This window comes from Lynx canadensis, chromosome D2, assembly GCF_007474595.2.
Source record: "Lynx canadensis isolate LIC74 chromosome D2, mLynCan4.pri.v2, whole genome shotgun sequence".
Lineage (NCBI taxonomy): Eukaryota > Metazoa > Chordata > Mammalia > Carnivora > Felidae > Lynx > Lynx canadensis.
The window spans coordinates 40,688,670-40,715,458 of NC_044313.2; the positions used below are offsets into that span (position 1 = coordinate 40,688,670).

Sequence of the window (26,789 nt, forward strand, 5' to 3'; positions counted from 1 at the left end):
ATAGAGAGATTTCTTCATGTTTAACTGATTGCTTTCCAGTGATTATACAGTCACATGGTTTAATAATTAAAATTGAAAATTTAAATAATTGACTAAAAAATGTGTAGTGATAATTCTTCCTGCCTGGCCTCCTGTCTGCTTAGTTCCTCAGCAGCCCCATTGTAAGGAACCACTATTTTAAAATTCTTGTGAATACCTCCAGAGTTTCTTTGTGCACATGTATGCAAATGCTAATATATATATATTTTTATTTTTACTTTTCCCTGCTTTTATACAAAAGGGGCACATGTTACACATTGGCCAACGCCCAGCTTTACCACTTAACGATGTATCTTTTCTCATCACACATAAATAGCTTCTTACTCCTCTTTGCAGCTAGAGAGAACTCCCCCCCCCCTTTGTGGATTGGTAGATTCACTGTCATTTCCTTAACCGGTCCCCTGCTGATGGACAGTTGGGTTCTTATCGCTATTAACAACAGCACCGTAAGGACAAATCTTACACATACATTTCATACACATGCAAGGATATCCACAGAATAAATTCCCGGAAGTGGAATCGCTGGGTCAGAGTAGAAGCCTCTGTAATTCTGATTGCCAAATTATTCTGATTGCCAAGTTATTCTTATCGCCAAGTATTCTCCTTTGGGAAGGGTTTGCACTCATACCAGCCATACATCTGAGGGCCCAATTGTCTGCATTCTTGGCAAAATAGCACTTTGCCTCCAATGTGATTACTGCCATTCTGATATGTGGAGGAAGGAAGTGCAGTATGTTTTAATTTGGATTTCTTTTGTGAGGGAGCTTTAGCATGTTTTCATAAGTAAGAGCCTTTCCTCTTGCATGATAACTGTTTACTGCCTTCCTTCATTTTGATTATTAGGCAGTTGGTCATAGGCTTAAGGCTTTCTAAAAAGTCTTTATGTATTAGGGAGATAGTCTGTCTTGGTTAACTGCACCTGCCTGGATAAGAGATGTGCCTCAGGATAAGAGATTCTAATAGGGGCTTCCCTATGGGTTGCTGGAGCCAACACGACGCACTTGAAATAAGAGTGATAGCCATTCAATAAAGTGTATACACTTCATCCCACATGTAGGATCAAGATTTCACAGCAAGCCAGTCTGTGTTTGTATCTTTTGTCACTTAGGTCCTTTATGTCTTACCTGTAATATAAGGCTTATTTATCAGTGTCGTCATTCTGGGTTGTCATGGGTAACACATGCAGGAATCTGATATTATAGATATAGAATCTGATATTATACACAGGGCCAGATAACTGAAAACACCCACAGCCCTCCTCAGGGTGAAGCCACTTACCCGCTACTAACAGTAAAGGTACAGCAGGAGAAGAAAGTGTGAACAATCATGGGGGACCCTGGAGACTTCCAGAAGAAAGCACGAAGCATCATGGGGGACCCTGGAGACTTCCATGAGAAAGCGTGACAATCATGGGGGACCCTGGAGACTTCCAGAAGAAAGTGTGACAATCATAGGTGACCCTGGAGACTTCCAGAAGAAAGCATGAACAATCATGTGGGACCCTGGAGACTTCCAGAAAAAAGCACGAACCATCATGGGCGACCCTGGAGACTTCCAGGTGCAGCTCCCAAGCTCTGTTCTCCCTTGCACAGGAGGGGCTCTGTTTTTGGATTGGGAACCACAAAAATATGTGCCAAGATTCTCGGTTTTACAGAAGCTGAAGCAGAAGTTTCAAAAGGTATTTTAATACCCTACTAGTGATGTGGCCAAGCCAAACTGCATAATTCATGAAATCAGTATAAACTATCAATCCATACATCTGTAACTGTGTAGACAAGCTGGTTCTGGATCTCTCCAGGGATCTGTGAACTTTAAAAAGCACATTATAGGGGCGCCTGGGTGGCGCAGTCGGTTAAGCGTCCGACTTCAGCCAGGTCACGATCTCGCGTTCCGTGAGTTCGAGCCCCGCGTCGGGCTCTGGGCTGATGGCTCAGAGCCTGGAGCCTGTTTCCGATTCTGTGTCTCCCTCTCTCTCTGCCCCTCGCCCGTTCATGCTCTGTCTCTCTCTGTCCCAAAAATAAATAAACGTTGAAAAAAAAAATTTAAAAAGCACATTATAAACCACTAACTAGCTCATCTCAACATCCTTATCTTAGCCGTAGGTCAGTCCCAGACCTCCAGACATCCCTGGAGATAAACATAGAGTGATCCCAATCCAGCTGTAAGATAACCTGACCTTAGATAGGTACTCGGGAAGCATACAGAAACTATTACTTCCTTTCCCTTTCCCTGGAACAAATACGATTTTGCCTTCACCAAGACTCTTCTCTTCTATAGTTCAGGGGAGACCGTTACCAGTGTGACCAGCTTGGCCCCGCTGCAACCCAAGAAAGGCAAGAGGAGGAAGGAGAAGGCTGACGTTCCTCCTGCAGTCCCTGCCAAAGGTAGGAAGCTAGCTTACAATTACCCACGTGGGAGCCAGCTCGACTGATCCAGAGTGGGTCTGGGGTTAGAAGTGGGACCAGGACAGGGGGAGTAGACAGATGGAAGACATGACATCCAGTGATTACATAGCTTGGAGAACCCCACCTAGATTCTGATCATAACTGAGCCCCATTACTAGGTGGGGCTGGGGGTGGTGCACTGGCTCAACATGCTTTAGTGGGGGGGTGGGGAAGCCAACATGCAGAGACTGATTCCACAGTATATTCCATCCACGCTGAAATATATTTCAACTATTATTTCAACTATTAACATGCTCTGCACATAGTGAGGTGGGACAAGGGGTGTCAATATCTTGGTTCATTCAAGGGAAAGAAGCCTCTGATTTTTCTAAAGATGTAAACCAGGTATGTAGTTTATTTTGGATTGGCCCTGGGGATGAAATGAGGGTTGGTCTTTGATTCCAGTTATAATGTAGAGCAACGTGGGTGAGAAAGATGGGTGTTTCTGGAGGAGAGAACTTGCTCATATCTTAGGAGAACTAAGACCATCTACAGATAGTTCCTAAAATTACCATGGCCAATTTGGGAGACGTTCATGCCTCAAATAATTTGAAATGTAGTTGGAAGTACTAGGACCTCCCAGATAAACAATTTAAATAACAAGACAAGATACATTTTATCCCTCAGGTGGGGCTTCACAGGCTGTCACCTAGAGACCCTTGGGGTCATGTGGTGAATGCCACTGGTGCTCAGGCTGAACACACATTGGGTGGACAGAAAGGCTGGAAGGCCTGGGCATTCTGGAAGGCATGACAAGTGCAGATCCGGGGAGGGAAGGGGGCAGAGAACCCTGCTGTAACATCTCATTCAATCAGAGTAGATAGTACCCTACCTTACCAAAGATAAAAGTGAGACTCAGAGAGCTAAGTGATGGAGTCTGGCTTGGAGGTGAGGTCTGTCTGAGTTTGAAGGTCAAGTTTAAGTTCCAAATCATTGAAATACTCATTATATGACATGGTGGGGAAGAGCCTTGGTTTTCTCTTCTGTTAAGTGGGGACAGTAAGACCCTCCCTGATGACCTCTCAGCGCTGCTGTGCGGGTCAAGGTCACTGCTTTCACTGTTAGTGTGTAGTTAGAACGAAGCCCCAGGGAAGTTCCCAGGCTCGGCCTTTACCAAACACACCTGGTTCTCACCTGCACACCTGACCTCTTTGTAGCTGGCAGGGTTTTATGCAGAGCTGTTTCGTTGACCTTGAAGATGGGAAAGGATGACGTGGCTAAAGACTAGGGGAGAATTGCTCTCCATCGAGGGGCACCCAGTGGTATCGAGGTCAGAAACGGGAGTTCTTCCATAGGGGCAGGAAGGGGTCCATGAGTCTCCACAGAGTATGTCTGTGTTGCTCATGATATGTGGACGTTAGAAGTCTGGGGAGAATTGGAAGCTAAACTCTTCATACGCTTCCACAGCCCCCATAGCTGCCACGTTCCATAAACCGAAGCTGCTGAAACCGCAGAGGAAAGTCACGCTGGTGAGTAACCCTATTCTGGTTTGGTGTTGTCCCCTCAAGCCTTCAACACGCTGCAGAGCCCAAGTAGTAGCTTTACTGACTCCAATCACGCTGATAGTTCTCAGTGCTTTGATCCCCAAGCAACGACATTCTCTCTGCTTGGGTCAGCTTTTGAGACATCTTTTCCCCACATCTTGTTCCCAGAGTGGCTTTCTAAAAATCAAAATAGAACATATGTTTCATTATAAACGCTATTTTTCAAAAAGAAAGGAAGAAAAAAAAAAAGGCCATACTCAGGAAGGTATAAAGTGGAATACGGTCCTGCTTGTATACATTAACCTGATAACCACTCTGGAGAGACTGCTGAAGAACCTTCCAGAAAATACGTCTTAGCTTTTTATTTTGAAATAACTTTAGGATCACAGAAGGGTTGGAAAAAAAAATGGAGAGTTCCCATCTGCCCTTTCCTAGCTTCTCCTAATGTTAGCATCTCACGTAGCCACGGTGTATTTGTCAAAAGTAAGATTATCGTCAGCACATTGCCATTAACCATACCCCAGACTCTGACCAGATTTCAGCAGTTTTTCCATTCATGTTCTTTTTCTGTTCCAGGACCCAGTCCAAGATATCACATTGCATTTTGTTGTCATGCGTCCTGAGTTTCTTCCAATCTGTGACATTCCCTGGTCATTCTTTTACTTTCATGGCCTTGACACTTTTGAAGAGTCGTAACCGGTTATTTTTTTTACAATGTCCCCCTGACTTGGCTTTCCCTGAGGTTTTCTGAGGAGTAGAGATAAGATGAGGTTCTGGATTATGGAGTAGAATGCAGAGGTGATATTTCCTTCTCAGTGCATCTGTTCAGGGATGCATGATGTCGATATGTCTTATGAAAGTGACATTAATTGTGATCGCTTGGTTAGGGTGGTTGCCAGGCTTCTCCGTCCAAAGTTACTGTTTTTCGCTTTCCATACTTTATTTGTTAGAAGCCAGTCACTCAGTCCGGGTCACATCCAAGGGAAGGAGAGAAGCTCACTGTCCTGAGAGAGGAGTATCAAATAATTTGTGCTGTTAACCACCACAGCCATTAATAAATATTTCAGGGGCGATAACGTCAAGTCTAAGCAAATATCCCGTTTCTCCTTGAACTTTTAGTCACAATGTTACCATTCATCAATGGATTTTGCTTGTAGCAGTTATTAGTATGGTGTACTCATGGTGATTTTCTATTTTCCTTAATCCCTGTACATTTACTACTTGAAATTCTTCTGTAAAGAAGAGCTGGACACCTTCTCTTATTTATTTAACTCACTAATTTATATCAATATGTGTGCACGGACATGAACAACTTTAAGTTTCTAGTTATATTGTTATTTACTTTGTCTCCAGTATTTTTAGCAGTTGTATATTTGTATGAGAGAGAAAGAGAGACAGAGAGAGATACAGAGACAGACAGGGAAAGACAGAGAGGGAGAGAAATTGGCAACCCTATTCTAACATGTGGCCAAGATAATCTTGAAGGAAAAGAAAAAAGTGGAGAATTTAGATACCAATTTTCAAGATTTATCTTAAAGGCCAATAATTAATAAACTATGGTATTAGCGCAAAGATAGATAAGTTGATCAAAGGAACAGAATAAAGAGCCCCCAACAGATCTAGGGATGTATTGTCACTTGATTTATGACAAAGGTGGCATTGCAGGGCAGTGGAGGGATTACTTTTCAATATAGGGTGATGGGTCTGTTGGATATCCATATGAAAAATGATCCATAACCCCTAATTAGACAAGGATCATGCACTGGTCTAATCCATGTCTAACCTGTCATGCATACATCTAACAAAGGTTCTTTTTTAGAATGTCTGAACACCTACCAATCAATAGGAAAGAAAAGGACAAGACTACAAAAAAAAAATACGAAGTCTGAAACATGCATGTCACAAAAGGAGGTACACAAATAGTCAGTTCATGAAAAGTATCTAACCTCATTGGCATCATGGCAATGGAAATTAAAAAGCAGAAAGTTCACATCTATGAGGATGGCTAAAATGAAATACTTGTTTCTTTTTATTTTGCCTGTTTTTCTCTGACCCACTGGGAATTTAGAAACGTATGCAGTTTTATCTGTTTGTCAGATCCTTTTTTATTTTACTTTATGTTTCATATTTCAATAATCATTAATTGTCAGTTTCATTAAACTTCATCACTACGTTCTTTTTTAAAAAAATTATTTATTTAAATTCAAAGTGGGTTGGGGCACCTGGATGGCTCAGTCCTGGTTAAGCACCGACTTTGGCTCAGGTCATGATCTCGTGGTTCATGAGTTCGAGCCCCACTTTGGGCTCTGTGCTGACAGCTCAGAGCCTGGAGCTTGCTTTAGATTCTGTGTCTCCTTCTCTCTCTGTCCTCTCCCACTTGCATTCCGTCTCTCTCTCTCTCTCAAAAGTAAATAAACACTAAAAAAAAATTTTAATTCAAGTTAGTTAGCATAGCGTGTAGTATTGGTTTCAGGAATAGAACCCAGTGATTCCTCATTCACATATAACACCCAGTGCTCATCCCAACAAATGCCCTCCTTAATGCCCATCACCCATTTAGCCTTTCTCCCCACTCCCCTCTCCTCCAGCAACTGTCAGTTTGTTCGCTGTATTTAAGAGTCTCTTATGGTTTGATCCCCTCTCTGTTTTTATCTTATTTTTCCTTCCCTTCCCATGTTCATCTGTTTTGTTTCTTAAATTCTACATATGAGTGAAATCATATGATATGTGTCTTTCTCTGACTCATTTATTTTGCTTAGCATAATATACTTTAGTTCCATCCACGTTGTTGCAAATGGAAAGATTTCATTCTTTTTTATCCCCGAATAATATTCCACTGTATATCTGTATCTGTCTATATCTATATCTATATCTATATCTATATCTATATCTATATCATCTATCACATCTTCTTTACCATTCATCACTGTATTCTAAACAATTATTTGAACCAAACATGTACTAGTTTTGTTATTATTCTTTATTGAATGTAATGTCTTTCCCTCAAATATCTTCATTTGCCTTTACAATTGAGCAATTTTTCTGTGACTGGAATTCTAGTTTCATAAAATTTTCCACTCTGTTCTAGGAAATATGCTAAGCACTTTATGGGCACTTCTATTTACTTCCCATATTGCTCAATATAAATGCCAGATTCCTTACTGTGGCCTATAATGCCCTATACCATGCAAGCCATATATGTAATTTATTTTTTTTAGTAGCCACAGTAAAGAAGTAAAAAGAAACAAGTGAAACCAATTTTAATAATATGGTTTATTTGACCCAATATAGCAAATATAGTATCATTTAAACATGTAATATATACTAAAATTATTAATGAAATATTTTACATGCTTTTTATTCTACAAAGACTTCAAAATACAATGTATATTTTATACCTACTACACATCTCATTTCAGAACTACATTTTAAGTGCCTGAAAGCCACATTTGACTAGTGGCTACCATATTGGAAAGCTCAGCTGAATATGATCTGGCCCCCATTACCTCTTTAACAACATTTTTGCCACTGACCCCCTTCCTTGTTCCTTTCTGGCCACACCGGCCTCCTTGCTAGTCCTTAAACATACCAAGAATGTTCTGGAAGGAACTTTGCACCAGTTGTTCACTCTGCCTGGAACGTTCTCCCCAGGATATAGTTGTGGCCTATCTATTCACCCCCTCAGCTCTCTATCCAGATGTCACGTTGATGGAAGAATCTTCTTGAAATCCTATATAAAACACTGCTCACCTATGAGAGGCAGCCTGACATGTTTTATATTTATCTATTAGTTGCCTCTCCCTTCTACCAGAATGTACGGCCCATGAAGGCAGGGAGCTTGTCTGTTGTGGTCACTGCTGTATCCTCCATACCCAGAGCAGTGTCTAGCACGATAGAGATTTGTTAATGACTCTGCACACCAGCTCAGTGGAGTTGGTTCTGTCATTCTGCTTTTACAGATGGGCACAGTGAGATGCAAAGTCAGTAAGGCGCAAGATGGAACCCAGGGTCACGCAGACTTGAATCTGGTCCTTCTGAATGCAAAACATAAAGTTTTAGCCAGCTCATTTGGATTCTTGCCTCAGAGTGGAGCCTGGGTCTGGTGGCTTCTGACATATTCTTCTGGCCCAGCCTTGCCCCTGCCCTTGCTGCTTTGTGCCCAAGTTTCATGCTGTTCTACTGGAGAGGCTGGTTCACTGTTTTCCAGAGAAAGACTTCTTTTGCCTGCAGTGAACTGTGGGCCCTGATGGGCTTTTCATTCAGTGTGATTCCATCTGGTTCATATCATCAAAAATTCCTCACCGGCTCTCCTCTATTGCCTACTCCTGTCTTGTCCTCAAATGTAGCAGCAGAGTGCTTGCTGATTTAAATAGATCTCTGGTCATTCGGTGGGCTTTTGGAAACTCAGTTGAGCATAAAAGCTAAACCTATCAACTTCCCTCACTCCTCAGCTGTGCATATCACTGCACATGTGTGTACCTGTGTATCTTTTCCAGATCTTTTCTCTATGTTCTTATATTTATCAACAACCTCAAGAAAGGATATGCGTTGTAAATTTTCCACCTTACTTTCTCTCTGAGTTGTTCAGGAGCTATTGGTTCTAATCCAGAATCTTACCCCTGGTAATAACAGAAACAGCTATTTACTGACACTCTGTGCATATATCCTAGAGAGACAGCCAAAACAGTGCCTTTTCTTTTATTGATAGAGAGAGAGAGTAAGCAGAGGAGGGGCAGAAAGAGAGGGCGACAGAGGATCTGAGCTGTCAGCACAGAGCCCGATGCGGGGCTCGAACTCATGAACCATGAGATCATGACCTGGGCCAAAGTCGGATGCTCAACCGACCGAGCCACCCAGGTGCCCCCCAAAGAAGTGCTTTTTACATATTGCCATAGTTAACTCTCCTAATAAGTTCCCCACTCCCGATCCCCAGTTTTGCATGTGAGGACACACACTCTGTGCAAGAAAAGTGAGCTCCCACAACTCACAAGAGTATTGATCCTTCTCCTGTGAAGACAACCCCACTGCCCTAGAAGACGGCCCCTTTGCAGTGTTGTTGGTCTTATCTAGTTGGACAACTATCTCTAGTCCACAGCCTGGTGGGCGGGGGCACCTCTCATTTGTCCATTGAACAAAAATCAGCTGTGCACTTATGGGGTACAAAATGCTACAGTAAGCCCTTGGGGGCCACTTATAAACAGAGTGGAGTGAACAGTACTTTCAAAAATAACTCTGGTCTTAGTCACAAGTTTTTGTTGTTGAGTTTTGTGTGTGTGTTTGTTCAAGCTGGTGTGCTCCCGATGCAGATTCAACATTGGACATTCTTAATCTTCACAGAAAGTTAATTGGGGCAGTTATATGATTTATATGCATCTAATTATATGCATCACAGGGACTCCTTGTTTTATGGAAGTGTCTCCAATAACATTTCTTAAGTACCAAATTGTCTGTTAATCGCTTACAAGATGAAAAGATTTAAAATTTTCTATGCCACATTTTCCAGAAACAAGCCAGTTTGGAAACCAGTTCCTACCTATGACAATATACAATAAAGAAAAGAGCTGACTTTGAATGAGACTCTGTCTGACCAGCAGTATAGAGTCAAAAATATCAGGCCTAGTGTCTGCAGGTTTTAGTTCATATTAAGATGTAGTTTCCCAGGAGGGCAGCATTGACCTTGGTCTCGATGGGTCGATATTTAGCTCTCCGATCAATAAGTCCTGATGGTAGCTAAAACTAAAGTCAATAGATACCTGTTGATTCACGTGGGCCTTGGTGGGTAGTTTAGAAAATAGCTTGGAGACATCTTTTCTTTCAGGCCTGGCACTAGTTTAGGTCTTCAATTCTGTCACTGTTCCGTTTTGCTACCGTCACCACGAAACGGTGCTTCCTCGGGTGGTTATAGGCCACAGAGCACACGCAGCCCTCTCTCCAGAGTGATGGTAGCACGTGCTCACCCCAAGAAGTCAAGCTTCCTGCTGCCTCCGGCACCGCATTGACAAGAGGGAATATTTATTGAGTACCTACTATGTGCCAGTTCCTCTGCTGGGGGCTTAGATTCCATCTTACTCATCTTTTTTTTTTAATTAAGTTTATTTATTTTTGAGAGAGAGAGAGAGAGGGAAAACAAGTGGGGGAGGGGCAGAGAGAAAAGGGGACAGAGGATCTGAAGCGGGTTCTGCACTGACAGCACAGAGCCCTATGCGAGTCTCAAACTCACGAACCTCGAGATCATAACCTGAGCTGAAGTCGGACACTTAACTGACTAAGCCACCCAGGCGCGCCCCCCCCCCCCCCATATCACTCATCTTAATTATAAATCTTAACTACCAGCTCCCGGTAGGCCCTCTAGACTCTGGCAGGCAAAAATAACAGACGCGTTTCCTTGTGTTTTCACCCTCGAAGCATAAAAGCGGGAACCTTTTTGTATGTTTCCAAGGCGACATGGCATTTTGCGGGAAGTACGTATTCCAGAGACGGGGAGTGGTTGGGAGGTTTAAAAAATGATAGGATTCAGGAAGAAAAAAGAGAGGAGCAAAGCATGTTAGACATTTCGTAATCAAGCTGTGCAAACCGACCCTCCTCTTTTTTAACAACACAAGCACGACATAGCCTGCTTTCAGAGTTATCTAATCACCTAATGAGGCCACGCACCATCACGAAGTGTCTCTCTGACAGACAATGTGATCGTTTTGTCTAATAACCTTAAACACTGACAGTGAGTCGTTGTTTCTACATCAGTGTTTTTTCTTCTTTTGGGGGGCAAGGGAGTACTTGGACAAAACGTAAAATGTGTAGTTTCCCTGCAGCAGGGCCCCCAGGACTTGTGGGGCTAATGCAGATACTTCCAGGAAAAGCTGTCATTGCTTCCTTGTTTCTGAAGAAACAGAGAAAGGCAGCAGTGCATTTGATTGATTTTTGTTGCATCAGGTCAGTTATTGATTTGGAGGCCAAGTGGAGGAAGAGGAAACAGTTTCTGTGATGTGGAGGTAAGACCTCAGTGCTTAAAGAAGGGCAACAGGAAATAACGAATTTGAGAGGAGGGTAGTCAGGCCCCCAAAACTAATGAAAAGAGAAAGAGAATACAGTTCTTTGGACTCAAAGACCTTTTTTGTTTTTGTTTTTGTTTTTAAAAAAGGTTTATTTATTCATTTTGAGCGCAAGTTGGGGAGGGGCAGAGAGAGGGAGAGAGAATCCCACGCAGGCTCCGCATTGTCAGCGCAGAGCCCAATGCGGGGCTCGAACCCAGGAACCATGAGATCGTGACCTGAGCCAAAACCAAGAGGCAGACACTTAACCGACTGAGCCACCCAGGCACCCCTGGGCTCAATGAACTTTTATACACTCCTGCCTCTGAGTCAACACCCTCCTCACCCTTGAGCCTCTGTAATTAAGGCACTTGTATGTAGTACACAGTAGCCAGAAGGCTCAGGCCACCTCTCTTCTCTAAGGAAAAAATGATCTCTTGTGAGCAAAAGACCTAAGACACAGAAAAATCAGGAACATCATGGGCTTAATTACCACAGATTTCCCAGTGGGTCTCTTATATCCTGTCTGTCCCGCTCGGATCCATCCTTCACGTTGCTGCCTAGAGATTGTTCCCAAACACGACTCCAACCATGTCATTTCCCTGCTTAAAATACTCTCCTGGCTCCCCCTTGCTTCCAGGATGAAGCACGGCTTCCCATGAGCGACATGAGTACAGGCTGGGCTGGGCTGTCTCCCGCTGGCAGGGGGGCTCTGCCCTGCACCCACTGCCCCACCTCATCCTCCCGCAGAGCCGCCACTCACCTCTGAGATGTGGCTCCCCCACAACCTTCTTTTGGATTCCTCCTGCCGCTTGAGCCCTGCTTACCCACAAATCCAGTTCTCTGGGCATCAGTTATGCCTCTGCGAGTCAATGACCTCCCCATCGCCAACTCTCATGGCCCTTTTGAGTGAAATTGTTATTTCTGACCCCTCAAGGCATCCATGTCCTTGTTCCTGGAGGTAAACAAGGGTCATCTGCCACCACCCGCAGCTGACCGCTCTCCTTCCTGGCTCTTGCCCTTCCCCACACGGGTAGGCTGCTTCCCCTCCTCCACTGGTCCAGGATGCTGGCTGTCTCTGGGATGCTCTTCTTCTTGAACAGATTGCCTGGGAGAGTCAACACTGTCACAGGGGCAGCAGGCACCTGCGCAGCCCGTCCGTTCCCTCGCTTGCGTCTTCGAGTCAGTTCCAGATTGGTTCTGACTGTTTATGGTACGTACATTCCCCCTGGCGGCTCCACATGCACCGCCCGTTCATCACAGCACACAGGGGACTCAACCCGTTCCCCAGTCCTGCTCTACCTGGGATAGCCCTGCCTCAGGGAATGGCTGTCCCATCCAGAATGTAGGTGCCTTCTCCCTCACCCCTACGTACTGGTGCCTGAAGCCCGTCTGTTACTTTCCAGGATGCCTGGGCTCGTTCCTTTCCTCCCACTCACTGCCACAGCTGGCTTGCAGGCCCACCACCTCCCCATCCTTCTGATTTTCAGCCTTTGGGGCTTCCATAACACCTTACCTGTATTTTAGCACTTCCCACACCACAGTGAAGTTATACTTACCTGCCTGATCTAACTTTTCCCTCCGCTAGGACCATGTGGTTCCCATTTTACAAAGCGGCCTCTACATTTCTTATTACAAAGGCTATACATTGTAGACACCTTAGATAGTGCAGACGGTGGGGGCTGTTTTCTTTTCATTGTGCCAAAGTGCACGTAACATAAAATGTGCCATCTTAGCCATTTTTCAGCGGATAGTTCCGTAGTGTTAAGTACATTCTCATCGCTGTGCAGTCTCCACAACTCTTTTCATCTTGCAAAACTCTTATATTCTTTAAACCACACTCCTCCCTCCCCTCGTCCATGAACTCCCCCCTTCTATTTTGTCTTTATACGTTTGATTACATGAGGGACCTCATGCAAGAGGCATTTATCTCTTTGTGACTGGCTTGTTTCACGTAGTATAACATTGTCAGGGATTGTCCATGTTGCAGCATGTGTCAGAATTTTTTTTTTAATTTTTTTAATGTTTATTTATTTCTGAGACAGAGAGAGACAGAGGATGAGTGGGGGAGGGGCAGAGAGAGAAGGGGACACAGAATCCAAAGCAGGCTCCAGGCTCTGAGCTGTCAGCACAGAGCCCAATGTGGGGCTCAAACCCATGAACCATGAGATCACGACCTGAGCCGAAGTTGGACGCTCAACCAACTGAGCCACCCAGGCGCCCCTCTTTTTTTTTTTTTTTTAAGGCTGAATAATATTTCCTTGGATGTATATACCACATTTTGCTTATTCATTCATCTGTCCGTGGACACTTGAGTGGCTTCCACATGTTACCTGTTGTGAATGATGCGGCTGTGAACATGTGAACATACAAATATCTTTTTGAGCTCCTGGTTTTAGTTCTTTTGGATATATATCTAGAACAGGAATTGCTGAGTCACATGGTAATTCTATTTTTAATGTTTTGAGGAATTGCCATAGGTTTTCCATAGCAGCTGTACCATTTTACATTCCCACCAACAGTGCACAAGGATACAAGGGTTCAGTTTCTCTACATCTTTGCCAACACTGTTATTTCCTGGGTCGTTTTGTTTTGTTTTGTTTTGTTGTTGTTGTTAGTAACCATCTTTTTTTTTTAATTTTTTTTTTTAATGTTTATTTATTTTTGAGAGAGACAGAGACAGAATACGAGTGGATTGGGACAGAGAGAGAGGGAGACACAGAATCTGAAACAGGCTCCAGGCCCTGAGCTGTCAGCACAGAGCCCAACGCGGGGCTCGAACTCACAAGCTGCGAGATCATGACCTGAGCTGAAGTCGGACGCTCAACCGACTGAGCCACCCAGGCGCCCCATTAGTAACCATCTTAATGGGTGTGAGATGGTATCTCATGGTGGTTTTAATTTGCACTTCCCTAACAATCAGTGATGTTGGACATCTTTTTAGGTTCTTATTGGCCATTTGTATATCTTCTTTGGAGAAGTGTCTATTCAAGTCCTTTCCCCATTTTTAAAAATCAGGTTGTTTGTTCTGTTGTTGAGTTGTAGGAGCTCTTTATATATTCTGGATATTACCCTCTTATGAGATAAATAATTTGAAAATATTTTCACCCATCCTGTAGGTTGTTGCCTTTTCCCTCTGCTGATTGTGTCCTGCACAGAGGTGTTAAATGTTCTTTAGCACTAGTTTTAAAGTCATCAAGGACTTGTCCTCCCCATCGCTGTGTCCTCAGGAAAAGAGCTGGAACTTACAGAGTGTGTGGGGTGAATGAATGATTGAGGACAAAGATGTGTGATTGGACTGAGTCTGCACCGCTCAAAGTGCAGTCCATGGACCAGCAGCCTGGGCATCACCTAGGAGCTTGTTGGCAAATAGACCCCACCCTTGACCCTGGTGAATTAGAATTGGCAGTTCAACAAGATTCCAGATGAATCTGATGAACCTGTAAGTCTGAGTGTGGCTCTGAATGACGTATCAAACTCAGTAGACATCTCCGGTTGGGTCATTGCCAACAGGATAGAGTCCTTCACATCTGGAGGAGACTGTTTTTACATTTTAGTAAAGAATTCAGACCCCACGTGGGAGAATGGTGGATTTTCCTATTTATCAACAAAGAGAAAATTAAACATGAGAATCAGCTTCTAAAAGGTAGGTGACTTTCCTTCGTTCCTGAGGACCTTTCCTGGACGGTTTATCCCTGTGTCAGCTGGGGTTTGCTCTGTCCTGTGACATCCTAATGCCCCTCACAGGTAGAGTTCTGACATGTAGAGAGTGTGTGATCAAGATAGGCTCACCTGTGATTCCCTCTAGTTTAAAGTCTACAGTAAACCAAAGGGGCGCGCCTGGGTGGCTCAGATGGTTGAGCATCTGACTTTGGCTCAGGTCGTGATCTCATGGTTCGTGAGTTCGAGCCCTGCCTTGGGCTCTGTGCTGACAGCTCAGAGCCTGGAGCCTGCTTCAGATTGTGTGTCTCCCTCTCTCTCTGCACCACTACCCCCACCTTGCTTGTGCTCTGTCACTCTCTCAAAAATAAATAAACATTAAAAAATGTTTTTAAAGTCTACTACCGTAAACCTGCTTCTTCTCATGGAAGCTGAAAGATCAGAGCACTCAGAATGAATAGGAACGACGTGGTTCATTCCATCATGGCTGAGAGGGAACCTGTCTTAGGAACCGACCTTCCATTGAGTGGTCAGCCCAGGACCCACATGCCTTGCCTTGTCCATTGTCTTCCCGGCCTCAGGAAAGGAGCCCCTTTTCCTGGCCTCATTTCACTATCAAGAATATACTGCCAAGACCAGAGTTTCTCTCTGATAAGCAGCAGAAAAGGGCTTTGAGGCACATTAGACACCAGTGATAGAATTCTGAGAGGATTTTAATAATAACCCAAATCCCAGCAAAATTATTTCCAGAGGACATGCATTTCAGGTTTCTTGAAGGATGTTTATAATAAGCCGGAGAATTTCTCTTGTTGTCGTTAATGTGCTAGAACCGGTTTCAGTTAAATTTTACATGAAAAGGATATATTAACCTGCATAAAATATGTTCATAATCTCAATTTAAAATTAAAAAGAAGAAAAAAACCCCGCCACCACATGTACAATATATTGCCCCAAGTAAAAGCCTTGGGAAAAAAACAAAAACTTTGCTTGTACCACACCAGTACCATTTTTACAGAGATAAAAATTCTATGCTCCCCTCGGTACACATGCACATCCCATTATTGTCACGGGGAGTTATGTATGTTGACTGCAGGCAAGAATCGATGCCGAGCTTCAGAAGGGATGAGAGCAGGGAAAACAGAAGTCGTTTGGTTTCATGGACTTCCTCCAGTCCGGAGAGAGCAAGCGACTGGGCCTTTCATCAGTGGGATGCCATCATCAGGGAAGGGAGATCCCCTCCCCCGCTTTCCCCCAAGTGGAGGTGGAATTGCATTAGTCTTGTGTTAGGGACTCCGGTCTCTGTCACGGACCTGTCATCTCCCGGCACACCACCAGGTCAGTGCCGAGGCCCTTTGCTGCCTGGTGCTGTCCACAGTCAGGTACCGGGTTGGATGCTTCTCAGCTGTGTCAGAGGCCAGTGGAGACTGATTGAGGCTCTGATTTTATTCACGACGGGCCAAGTGGAGCGCTTCCTCCCCAGGAGTCTTTTTTTTGTTTTAATTTAAAAAAATTTTTTTATTATTTATTTTTGAGAGGGAGACAGACAGAACACGAGTGGGGAAGGGACAGAGAGAGAGAGGGAGACACAGAGTCCAGAGTTCTCTGAGCTGTCAGTACAGAGCCCGACACGGGGCTCGAACTCACCAACTGTGAGATCATGACCTGAGCCGAAGTCAGATGCTTAACCGACTGAGCCACCCAGGCGCCCCTCCCAGGAGCCTTTTAAGACTGGTAGCACCTTCAACACTCATTAGAAACCCCCTTTCGGGAGACAGTGGGAATCCCACTTCAGAGGGGCTGCAGAAGGAGTCCGCTTCATCCCCTTCTAGAAGGATAACGTGACTTTTTTGGGAATTGATCAGGGGTGTGTTTCCCCTTTTTACCGCATCCTTGGTTCATTCAGATCATTTTGTGGTCTTCCACTTACTCATTCCTTGAGCACTTATTGGATGCCAGCAGGCAGTGTGCAAGGTGCTGTGGGGACAGGAGCACGAGCCCTGGAATCTCCTGATGGGGGTGAACAGGTGGCAGAGAGGTAAGCCGGTCCGGAGGGTGGCCTAGGCTGGAGACAGGCCTGGAGGTCCTGCAGGTCCAGCCCCCTGAGTGACCCCACCCTGCTCCTGGGGGTCCTGGAGGGGCCTACTCTCGGGAGGCCCCTCCCTGTGTGTCTGCAGGGAATGTCTCTACAGAGTGGCGGCTGGTTTTCCAGCTCAGCTCAGCTGATTTGCTGCCTTTGTTGGGCACTTTGTTACAGGGATCATTGCACTGCTGGGAAATTTTTTTTTTTTTAACTTTTCCACTCTATTTTACTTTTATAATCTCATAGAACAATACCATTTGTGCTCACATTTGATTTTTTATATATAAAAAAAGCCTATTTCATTTAAAACCTCAGTTTTGAGCATGGAACATTTCGGAATTGTTATTAAAAGACTTTTTCAGTCTCAAATAGAGAATACTAGAAATGGTAAAGAAAGAAAGAAAGAAAGAAAGAAAGAAAGAAAGAAAGAAAGAAAGAAAGAAAGAAAAGAAAAAATAGAAAAATCATCACCGTATCTGTGACATCAAGCTAGGTATTCAAAATATCCTGAAGAAAAATCTCGATGTGAAATTCTGAGCTCACGGCAAACCAGTGGCACGTTTAAGGGCTTTTATGCCCGCAGCCAGATTTAATGCTAATTTATTATTATAGCTTCCAAAAGCTGAATGTATAAATTCCAACAGGCACAGGTGATGTCCAAAAGGCAGTAGGACGACAGCCTCGTGAATTTATGATGAGAGCACGCCTGGAAAGGTGAAGCCTGCCGACTACGAATTCAGTCACATGTGCCCATTGTCCACATCACGTACAAGTGCAGCCGATGAGCTGGCATATGCCTGCTGCTGGTCCAATGTTTGGCCTTCGTGCCCGGCTTGTGCCCTGCGTGCTGTGTCCGTGACGTAATGTTAGTGGTGATGGTGGCGATGACAGTGGTGGTAGTGATGTGATGCAGATGGTGACGGCGATGGTGAAGAAGGGGATCTTGAGGGTGAGGACCCACCTACTCACTTCCCTGGCCCTCCCCCGTGCAGGCAGCATCCCAGTGCTTGTCACTAAGAAACACTGGGACAACCCTGGCCTAAGCACGGCTGTTGTCTCCGCCTCCCAGATGAGGCAGGAGCTTCAGGGAGGTAAGTACCCGCACAGGCTTCCCCCACCAGAGAGCAGCAGAGTGGGGTCTGATCCGGCACTTGGCCTTGGGTCCCTGTTCTTCCCCACCAGGCTCTGGGCTCTGCTGTCTGTCATCGAAAGCTCTCCGTATAGTCCTAGTTCACCAGGCCAGGGAGTGTTTTCTGTCTCGACCTCGCTGGATGGGTTTTTATATGATGAAAGTTGCAGATGGTGATTCCAAGTGGGGTGCAGGAGTGGAGCTGGCGGTTCAGAATATCCATTTGTTAAAATAGAAAGTGAAATTCCTTCCATAAGCTCTTCTTTCTCTGCAGTTACCGCTGCTGGGAATTTAACTTCTATTTTTTCTTTTCTTAATACATCTTTTTTAGACTTCTTTTAAAATTTTTTTTATTTTTTAAATGTTTGTTTATTTTTTAGAGCGAGAGAGAGAGAGACAGAGCGTGACTGGGGGAGGGGCAGAGAAAGAGAGGAGACACAGAATCTGAAGCAGGCTCCAGGCTCTGACCTGTCAGCACAGAGCTCGAACACACGGGGCTTGAACTTGGGAACGGCCAGGGCATGACCTGAGCCGAAGTCTGACGCTTAACCAACGAAGCCACCCAGGTGCCCCAATACATCTTTTTTTTTTTTTTAATGCTTATTTATTTTTGAGGGGGGGAGGGGCAGAGAGAGAGAGGGAGACAGAGGATCCAAAGCAGGCTTTGCACTGACAGCACAGAGCCCGATGCAGGGCTCAAACCCACCAGCTATGAGACCATGGCCTAGCCGAAGTTTGACACTTAACCGACTGAGCCACTGACGTGCCCCTAGCTTCTATTCTTTAAACAGTTTTCTGTGTATATGCAAACTTACATCTACATCTCTCTATGTATTCCTGAAGTGTATCCACAGTCAGCCCACAGTCAGTGTAGGTCACAGCTATGGATTATGACAAATACACTTCTGTCTGCCAAGTTCTCTAAAAATGAGAATGATCTTTTTTTAAAATTTTTTTAATGTTTATTTGTTTTTGAGAGAGACAGAGACACAATGCAAGTGGGTTAGGGGCAGAGAGAGAGGGAGACACAGAATCAGAAGCAGGCTCCAGACTCCGAGCTGTCAGCACAGAGCCTGACGCGGGACTTGAACTCACAAGCTGTGAGATCATGACCTGAGCCGAAGTCGGACGCTCAACCGACTGAGCCACCCAGGCGCCCCAAAATGAGAATGATCTTAAACAAAATGTTCACACATTGAATTGTTTTCTCATTAACAATATATCAGGCTTATATTTCTACATCAGTACATAGAGATCTATCCCATTCTTTTAATAACTCAAAGTGTCACAGTATCATAGTTTATCTATTATCTATCATCTTTCTTTCTTTCTTTCTTTCTTTCTTTCTTTCTTTCTTTCTATCTATCAATCTATCTGACATTATCATATGCCTATAGTTTAACCTATGAAGTTTAAAGCCATATGCAGATTTATATGATTCCAAGCAATAGGACCCAGGTATCCTACTTCTTGGTAGAGTGTCTGCATAGAACCCAGGATAGGCTGAAAGAGAATGATTCAGCTCATGATTTCCCAAGAGCGTCCCCTCCCTGCATTTCTGAGGCCAAGGATATTCAAAGGAAGATTTTCAGTGCAGCGTCAGACTGGTTTTCTTTCACTGTGTCTTAAACTCATTCAATCATTCATTTAAAAATGTGCATTGAGTATCTCCTGTGTGCCAGATAGCACCTGAGTCAGGTGTCTCCCTAGAAGCTACAGCCAGTGACATGCTCCAGCCCACTCATACCCACGAGAGAGAACAAATGTCTTTGGCATCGTGAAATTTACACGTTGTAAATCAGCAAAGGCTATAAACCAGAACGCTTTTCTTGGACAGCCAGTGGCTCGCAATTTCCCAGCACACTACTGGATGCAGCAGCAAATGTCTGACAAAGCCACTGCCTTTGCAGAGCTGAGCGGTGTGGCTAGAGGCTGGCTCTGGCACCAGCCCCACCACTGACTAGCTGTTGACCTCAAGCTTGCCGTTTCTGTGCCTTTGTTTCTACATGTATAAAATGAGGCTGATGATAAGAGTACTTTCTGCCTAGAACTGTTGGTACACTAAGTACTAGGTGCTATGGTTCATTCTAGTGGGAAAAGGCAGAAGATAACCAAATGAACGTATTTTATAAGGCCAAGAGGTGATATGTGCTCTGCAGAGCAATAGAGCAGATAGGAGCCAGGGAGAGACTGTTTGACGGGGAGGGCGCCCCCTTGGAGCAAAGGCCTCTCTCCCTCTCTCCCTGCCCCTCTCCTGCTCATGCTCTCTGTCTCTCTCAAAATAAATGAACTTTATTTTAAAAAGTTAGGGGCGCCTGGGTGGCGCAGTCGGTTAAGCATCCGACTTCAGCCAGGTCACGGTCTCGCGGTCCGTGAGTTTGAGCCCCGCGTCAGGCTCTGGGCTGATGGCTCAGAGCCTGGAGCCTGTTTCCGATTCTGTGTCTCCCTCTCTCTCTGCCCCTCCCCCATTCATGCTCTGTCTCTCTCTGTCCCAAAAATAAATAAACGTTGAAAAAATAAATAAATAAAAAATAAAAAGTTAAAAAAAAAAGGAAAGGTTAACTTTACCACTATGAAAAACATGTATCACTAGATTTATTTGACACTGGCCTGAGGCCCAGTGGCATCCATCAGAATCTGGTGTGTGATGTTTTCCAAATGATCTCTGAGCGTCTTCTTCTCTCTGCCTCTAAGTATTTCAAAGGGACAAGTTGTCAGAACAACACTTGTCTGTACTCTATAATAAAAATCATAGTAATAATAATTGAACACCTGTGTAGCATTTACTGTTTACCTACAAGGTAATTTTCTAAGTACATTACATGTATTAATGCATTTAATCCTCGCAATAGCCCTGTAGGATAGATACCATTATGAGTCTCACTTTACAGATAAGGAAATGGAGGCACAAAGAAGGTAAGAAACTTGTCTGAGATCACACAGTTAGTAAATGGCAGTCTTCCTGTCTCTGAGAATCCATGCTCTTAAGTACCACCAGACAGACCCTTGAACAGTCTGATGAGTCAGAGTGTTAAAGATCGCAGTTGAGGGGCACCTGACTGGCTCAGTCGGTTAAGCATCTGACTTCAGCTCAGGTCGTGATCTTGTGGTACGTGAGTTTGAGCCCCACATCGGGCTCTGTGCTGACAGCTCGGAGCCTGGAGCTGGCTTCGGATTCTGTGTCTCCCTCTCTCTCTGTCCATTCCCCGCTCACGCTCTCTCTCTCAAAATGAGAAATAAACATTAAAAAAAAAAAGATTGCAGCTGATTAGAAAATTGAGTGTTCAAAATGGAAGATTCTCAGAGCAGACTCCTATAGAAGATTACCAAGCCCTCTCTTTTTCTAAACATAAGTATTCTTTTGAATAATATTGCCAGGAAAAGTACTTTTGGAAGGAAGCTGGGAAAACATAGATCTCTGGTCCATGGGGAAGAGAACATGAGTGACTATATTAGATCATGGGGCTCTCACTGCCATCACTGTGCCACTATGAAAAGTTTCATGTGTCAGGACCCTCCCCAAGAGATTTATCTATAATCACATTTTAGCTTCCAAACATACATTGGTGAAATCTAGAGACCTCCATCTGTCTGATGACTTATAAAGCCTCTGGCTTTTCTGTGCCTGGCTTTAGCAGGTCCTATGGCTGGTCACCTCTGTGTGTCCTCAGAGCAATTAGCCAGGGGCATGTGACTTTCCATCATGTCAAATTCATTCTGGGAATGTGCTTTGCTAAACATCCTTTGAATTCTCCAGAGTCGAGAGCGTGATGCAAATTTGCTCTGCTCAAGAGTTCCAAGTGACCTCATCCAACCCACGGTGCCAAAAACCTGGATACAACTTTGAAATCTTAATCTCCATCCAAAACTTCTCTCCTGAGTTCCAGATCCTTTCCAAACCTTCCAAAGCTGTAGAGAACACTGGCTCGTTGGCCATCAGTTAACTGAATAATCACGTGAAAGCCAAGAAGCGGGTAGGAATTTGGGTAGATATAATCCCAAGGCTTATAGATGTCTGAAGCAACAGAGGAAGTGGGCATGTGGTGCCTCATAGCATGCCTGTGTCCTCCTGTGTGGTGACCAAGGTCCCGGTGTCTAGCCCCTGGCTCAGATTGCCAAGAGGAGCCTATGTCCGCAGTCATAGCTGCATGCTGGCTTTGGGGAGTGCAACTGAATTCCAGCCCTCACCTCTGGGTGGGGATTCTGGTATCAGTTATGCTGTTGAAGCCAGAGGTCCCAGTGGACCACCTGTCTCAGCTCTAAGGAGATTGTGACTAGCCCTGGCATGCAGCTCCTTCTCTAGCTCTAGCCTATCACTGCTTAGCTTCCTATTTCTACCTGTCCAATGGATATCTCTAACCAAGAGTCTGTTGCCACCTCACGCACAGCCCATCTAAAGCAGGCTGGGCCAGTCGGTAGACCTGTGGAACTCAAAATTAAGTCAAGTTCATTTCCAAGCCATGTCGATTCCAACAGGAACAGTAAAGGTGACGCCATAGTTTTCTTTCCTGAGTTTGGACCTATGGGTGCCCATCGAGGGCCCTCCATCAAACAGAGCTTTGCTGATCACAAGCCTCCACCTCCTCGGTGGCCATAGTCCTATGTGCGTGGGCATGGGGAGGGGAGAATTTGTTTTACTAGGTACTCCTCTGTTGAATAAAAAATGAGCACTTATCTTGAAGGGGGGAGAGGAAGTCTGCCCTCGATAATATGTAATTCTCTCTTGGGTAAATAGATTCCTGATAGTGCAGCCCGTAGAAATGCAATCACATTTTTTAACTCTAAGGTGACGTTAGCATAAACATCCCCATGTCCTAGTTATTGATCTTTTGCTCAGATAATGGTATTACCCAATTGAACTTCTGACACTGGAGAACTTGCAGCGGCTACAATTGTATTTTTCTTTTATTCCTGCAATTTAATTCAACGTGCACTTCCAACCGTGATGTCTATGAAAAAATGGTGTTTTGCAGGAGTTGGCGTAGAATGTTAAATCAATCTCTGTCTCTCTCTCCTTTTTCTTCTCTGCCCCTCTCTCTGTCTCTCTCCTCTCTCCTGGTAGGAATGTTAACTTTTAGCTTGAATCCTGGAAACACACCTACCAAATGAAATACTCAGAAACTTCCAAATTAAGAGCTTAAAGCGTGGTGTGTCCCCAAGAGGTGCACAACTTCTGAATTCTTGGGGGTTGACTTTTCTAGTGTTAGCCGTATCAAGTAAGTCCTTCCCCACAGGCCCACTTTCCATAACCGATACTCTAAAAAAGAAGAGCTTAAGTTAGAAGTGAGAGGTCTCCACCTGGGGGTTCTCGTCTGCTGTTGAGTGCCTCACCACTGACAGAACAGAAAAGATGGGCTGTGGAAGACATGGCATTTCACTGCAAACTGATTTTGTTACAGTTGGAGTCCAGAAGGTTCTGTCACTGCATGAGAAAACGGGTCTGTGTGATAATGCTTTCTGAATTCTTCTGAGGTTTTACTATGTGGGAATTTAATCTGGCTCAGTGGCTGTCAGGGAGCACTTGAGTTCAACTCTAGGATCTGGGAGGTCCTTAAGGACAGCGGGAAGGTCACATAGCTGACGTTTAAACTAAGGTCCAAGTTACCCCTGTACCCATGGTCTGCATTCAGCCATGAGTTGATGGCCGCAGGGCCACTCTCCTTGCCTCCTCTCCAGGAGTATTTCCACCCACTGAAAGTTAGAAGAATTTTTAAAAATTCCACTCTAGCCTTTCTTTAATGCATCAACACGTGTCTGTATCTGAAACTCCATCCCCTTTTGCTCACCAAATCCCCTTCCAGACTAAGGAATGGATTCTTCCTGGCTGGGAAGAAATGTATCAAAAGTGAGATTACAGGTCTGTAAAACAAAGAGGTTTAGAACAGACAAGATCCCAAGCATTGAACATAAATACCAGGCCCTTATTGGAGAAATAGAGAAACTGACCAGGGGTCTCTGCAGGCTGAGAGGGAAAAGAAGATACAACCAAACAGATGCATTTGCTTCTCACATGTTTGGAAACTTCTAGGGCCTTTTCTTCTTCTTTTTTTTTTTTTTTACTTAAAAAATTATTTTTAATGTTTTCATTTATTTTTGAGAGAGAGGGACAGACAGAGTGCAAGCTGGGGAGGGGCAGAGAGAGAGAGGGAGACACAGAATCTGAAGCAGGTTCCAGGCTTTGAGCTATCAGCACAGAGTCCTATAAGGGCCTCAGACTCGTGAACCATGAGATCATGACCTGAGCCAAAGTCGGACACCCAACTGACTGAGCCACACAGGTGCCCCTGTAGGGCCTTTTCTAAGGGACGCTGTCAGAACTTCCCAGCAGTTGGTCCGCTTCCCATCCCCCCTGTTTCCTCCTGCTCCTGCTTTTCAGCGAACACGGCGACATCAGACCTAGGTGTCTGAGGCCTGGAAATCCTGCTTCCAGGAGTTTCCTTTGTGTCTGAGTACAGCCTAAAGCATTTGCGAGAGTGTTTGTGAACCACTAGTTCAAGATCGTTGAAGCTTGTGCTAGAGTGCCCATGCCCTTCTGTACTTCCTTCACCCCCAAGATCAGGAATGGGGTCTTGAAGAGGGTCATGTTGAGGGCCAGCAGCTCACAGGGAACATAGGTGCTTCTCGATTCATCTTCAGAGACTTACTTGATGTGCTCCAGTTTTTCAACTGCCGTAGATGTTGGGAGTGAATCTTCAGCCTATACCCAGGCCACATTCGAATTTTTAAGATCACAGACATCACCGGAAATACACGTGGGGCCCTGCTGTGGGGTCCTACCCTTGGCTCTGCCCCATTGCATCATCTGCTTTAGCCTTTACATTCTGCTCCTGGCCCCTGGTTTTACGACCAGTTCTACAGTTTTACCAGTAACTGATTATTCCAATAATTTTCTCTAAGCTACTTCTCAATGCACCTAAACCTTCCACTAAAGCATCAGTGCAAAAAAAAAAAAAAAAAAAGGTAGCTTGATAAGAACTGGTGAGGAGTCTACATTTACTCCCTTTCATTGGCCATTAGGAATTTATTTCCAGTTAAACAAGCTGGGAAATGTAATTAAGCACATGGTTGATGGTGACAGCCAACTGTGCATGCCAGAAAAACAATAGGTTCTTTAAAGGTGCCAAGGACCGATATTATGCATCTTCTGTTGGAAACTGTATACACTTCACAATTCGGAGGCTCCTGTGTGCTGCCTCGTATCTTCAATCAAATTATTATATCCCAGAAATATGCATAAGGGAAATGATTCTACACATTTTATGGTGGGTTGTTGCTTGTAGCAGTAATTGAAGTACCTTTCCACTTATGAAAGTACTAATTTTATTTGTTTTTATTGCTTTTCTAGATGCAATTATTTATTTAGTGTGCTTTGGCTTTATTGAATTATGTTTACTATAGGAACATCATAAAAATGTATGAAAACAACACATCAGCCCAGCCAGCCTGGTGACCTGTATTGAGAAAGCTAGTGTTATTTTTCATATCCAAACGTAATGGAATAACTTAAGAATAAATAGATAATCTACACTAGAAAACAATGCAATTTCAAGGTAATGTAATAAAACACCTGGACAATATGATTTCATAAATCCTGGTTCTAAAATTTACATGAGTTGGGTTTTGCGTGCTTATTTGAGGACACATGGCATTTCTAAATGGAATCGTTATAATGTGAAATGTAATTAAACTGTAAGGCAAGATGTAAACGGGATTTTTGTTGGCTTGTAATATATGGACAACTAAGAAGCAATGTGAAGACTTTTGATGTCAAAAGACAGGCAGGAGGCTCTCATCCCTATAAATGTCCTTAACTTTGAAATGGAAAAATGACCAGTTTGTGAAGGTTGCTGGTTAGTTGCCCCTGATGAGTAGGTACTGGCTGTAGTTTAGATACTCTTGCTCCCTGTCTCTATGATGACGCTTCATTTCGAAAGAAAAGAGGCTTTTTGCTTTAGGCATTCTTTTTAAGAAACTTAAATTGAATGCGAATGGTTTATTTGTCCTGAATTTTGGCGAGATAATCCAAGGTGTAAGCACAAAAAATAAAAAATCAAAACAAAACCATAGCACAACCAAAGCCGAAAAACAAAAACCAAAAGCAGGCTGCTTAAATGAAAATCACGTGTCTTTCATGGCTAGAAATTAGTGACTGACTTTTATTTTTCTGATTATGAATTAAAGTCAATTAATGTGTTGTTTATATACGTGTGCCTACTAGAAAATTTAAAAGGTATCCACAAAGGTATATCCTCCCTTCAGCCATCCAGTTTACTTTACCAGAGGGAACCATAGATATCAGGTGCTTGATTTTTCAAGCAGGTTCCAAGGGTTTTCTAAGAGTATAATATATATACACACATATTTACACAAATGATGGTAACACAGACATGTATGGTTCCATCATTCTTTTTAAGGAATATACTCCATATACTCCATTGTATGAATATCCCAGTCTCCCACTGATGTCCATTGAAGTGTTTCCAGATTTTGCTTGTACCAACAAACAATATACAAGAGGACCTGTTTCTTCTGTTCCTTTTGACAACCTTTCTTTAAGGTTTGTTAATTCGAAAGACAAAACCTGATGTCTGATTTTATTTTTTTAAGTTTATTTATTTATTTTGAGAGAGAGAGAATGAGTGTGAGTGGGGGAGGGGCAGAGGAGAGAGAGAATCGCAAGCAGGCTCTGCACTGACAGTGCATGGGCTCGATCTCATGAACTCTGATATCATGACTGGAGCCGAAATCAAGTGTCACTGACTCTTAACTGACTGAGCCGCCCAGGCATTCCCTGATGTCTGATTTTCAATTGAGATTCTCTTATTGCTACAGGTTCAGTCTCATTTGTACGTGTAAGAGCCTATGTATTTCCTCCCCATGAACACTCTGGTCCAGTCTGTTGTTCTTTGTTTAATTTTCTAATGG

General features: G+C 44.0%; 1 protein-coding gene across 1 annotated transcript in view; it reads left to right on the forward strand.

The window, feature by feature from the left end:
• Nucleotides 1-26,789, forward strand: part of VSTM4 (V-set and transmembrane domain containing 4) — a 99,356-nt gene that overhangs the window by 61,469 nt on the left and 11,098 nt on the right. The window contains exons 6-7 of the mRNA XM_030335443.1: nucleotides 2,317-2,423; nucleotides 3,891-3,952. Of these exons, the coding sequence (XP_030191303.1) occupies nucleotides 2,317-2,423; nucleotides 3,891-3,952 (169 nt within the window). The remainder of the gene's footprint in view (nucleotides 1-2,316; nucleotides 2,424-3,890; nucleotides 3,953-26,789) is intronic.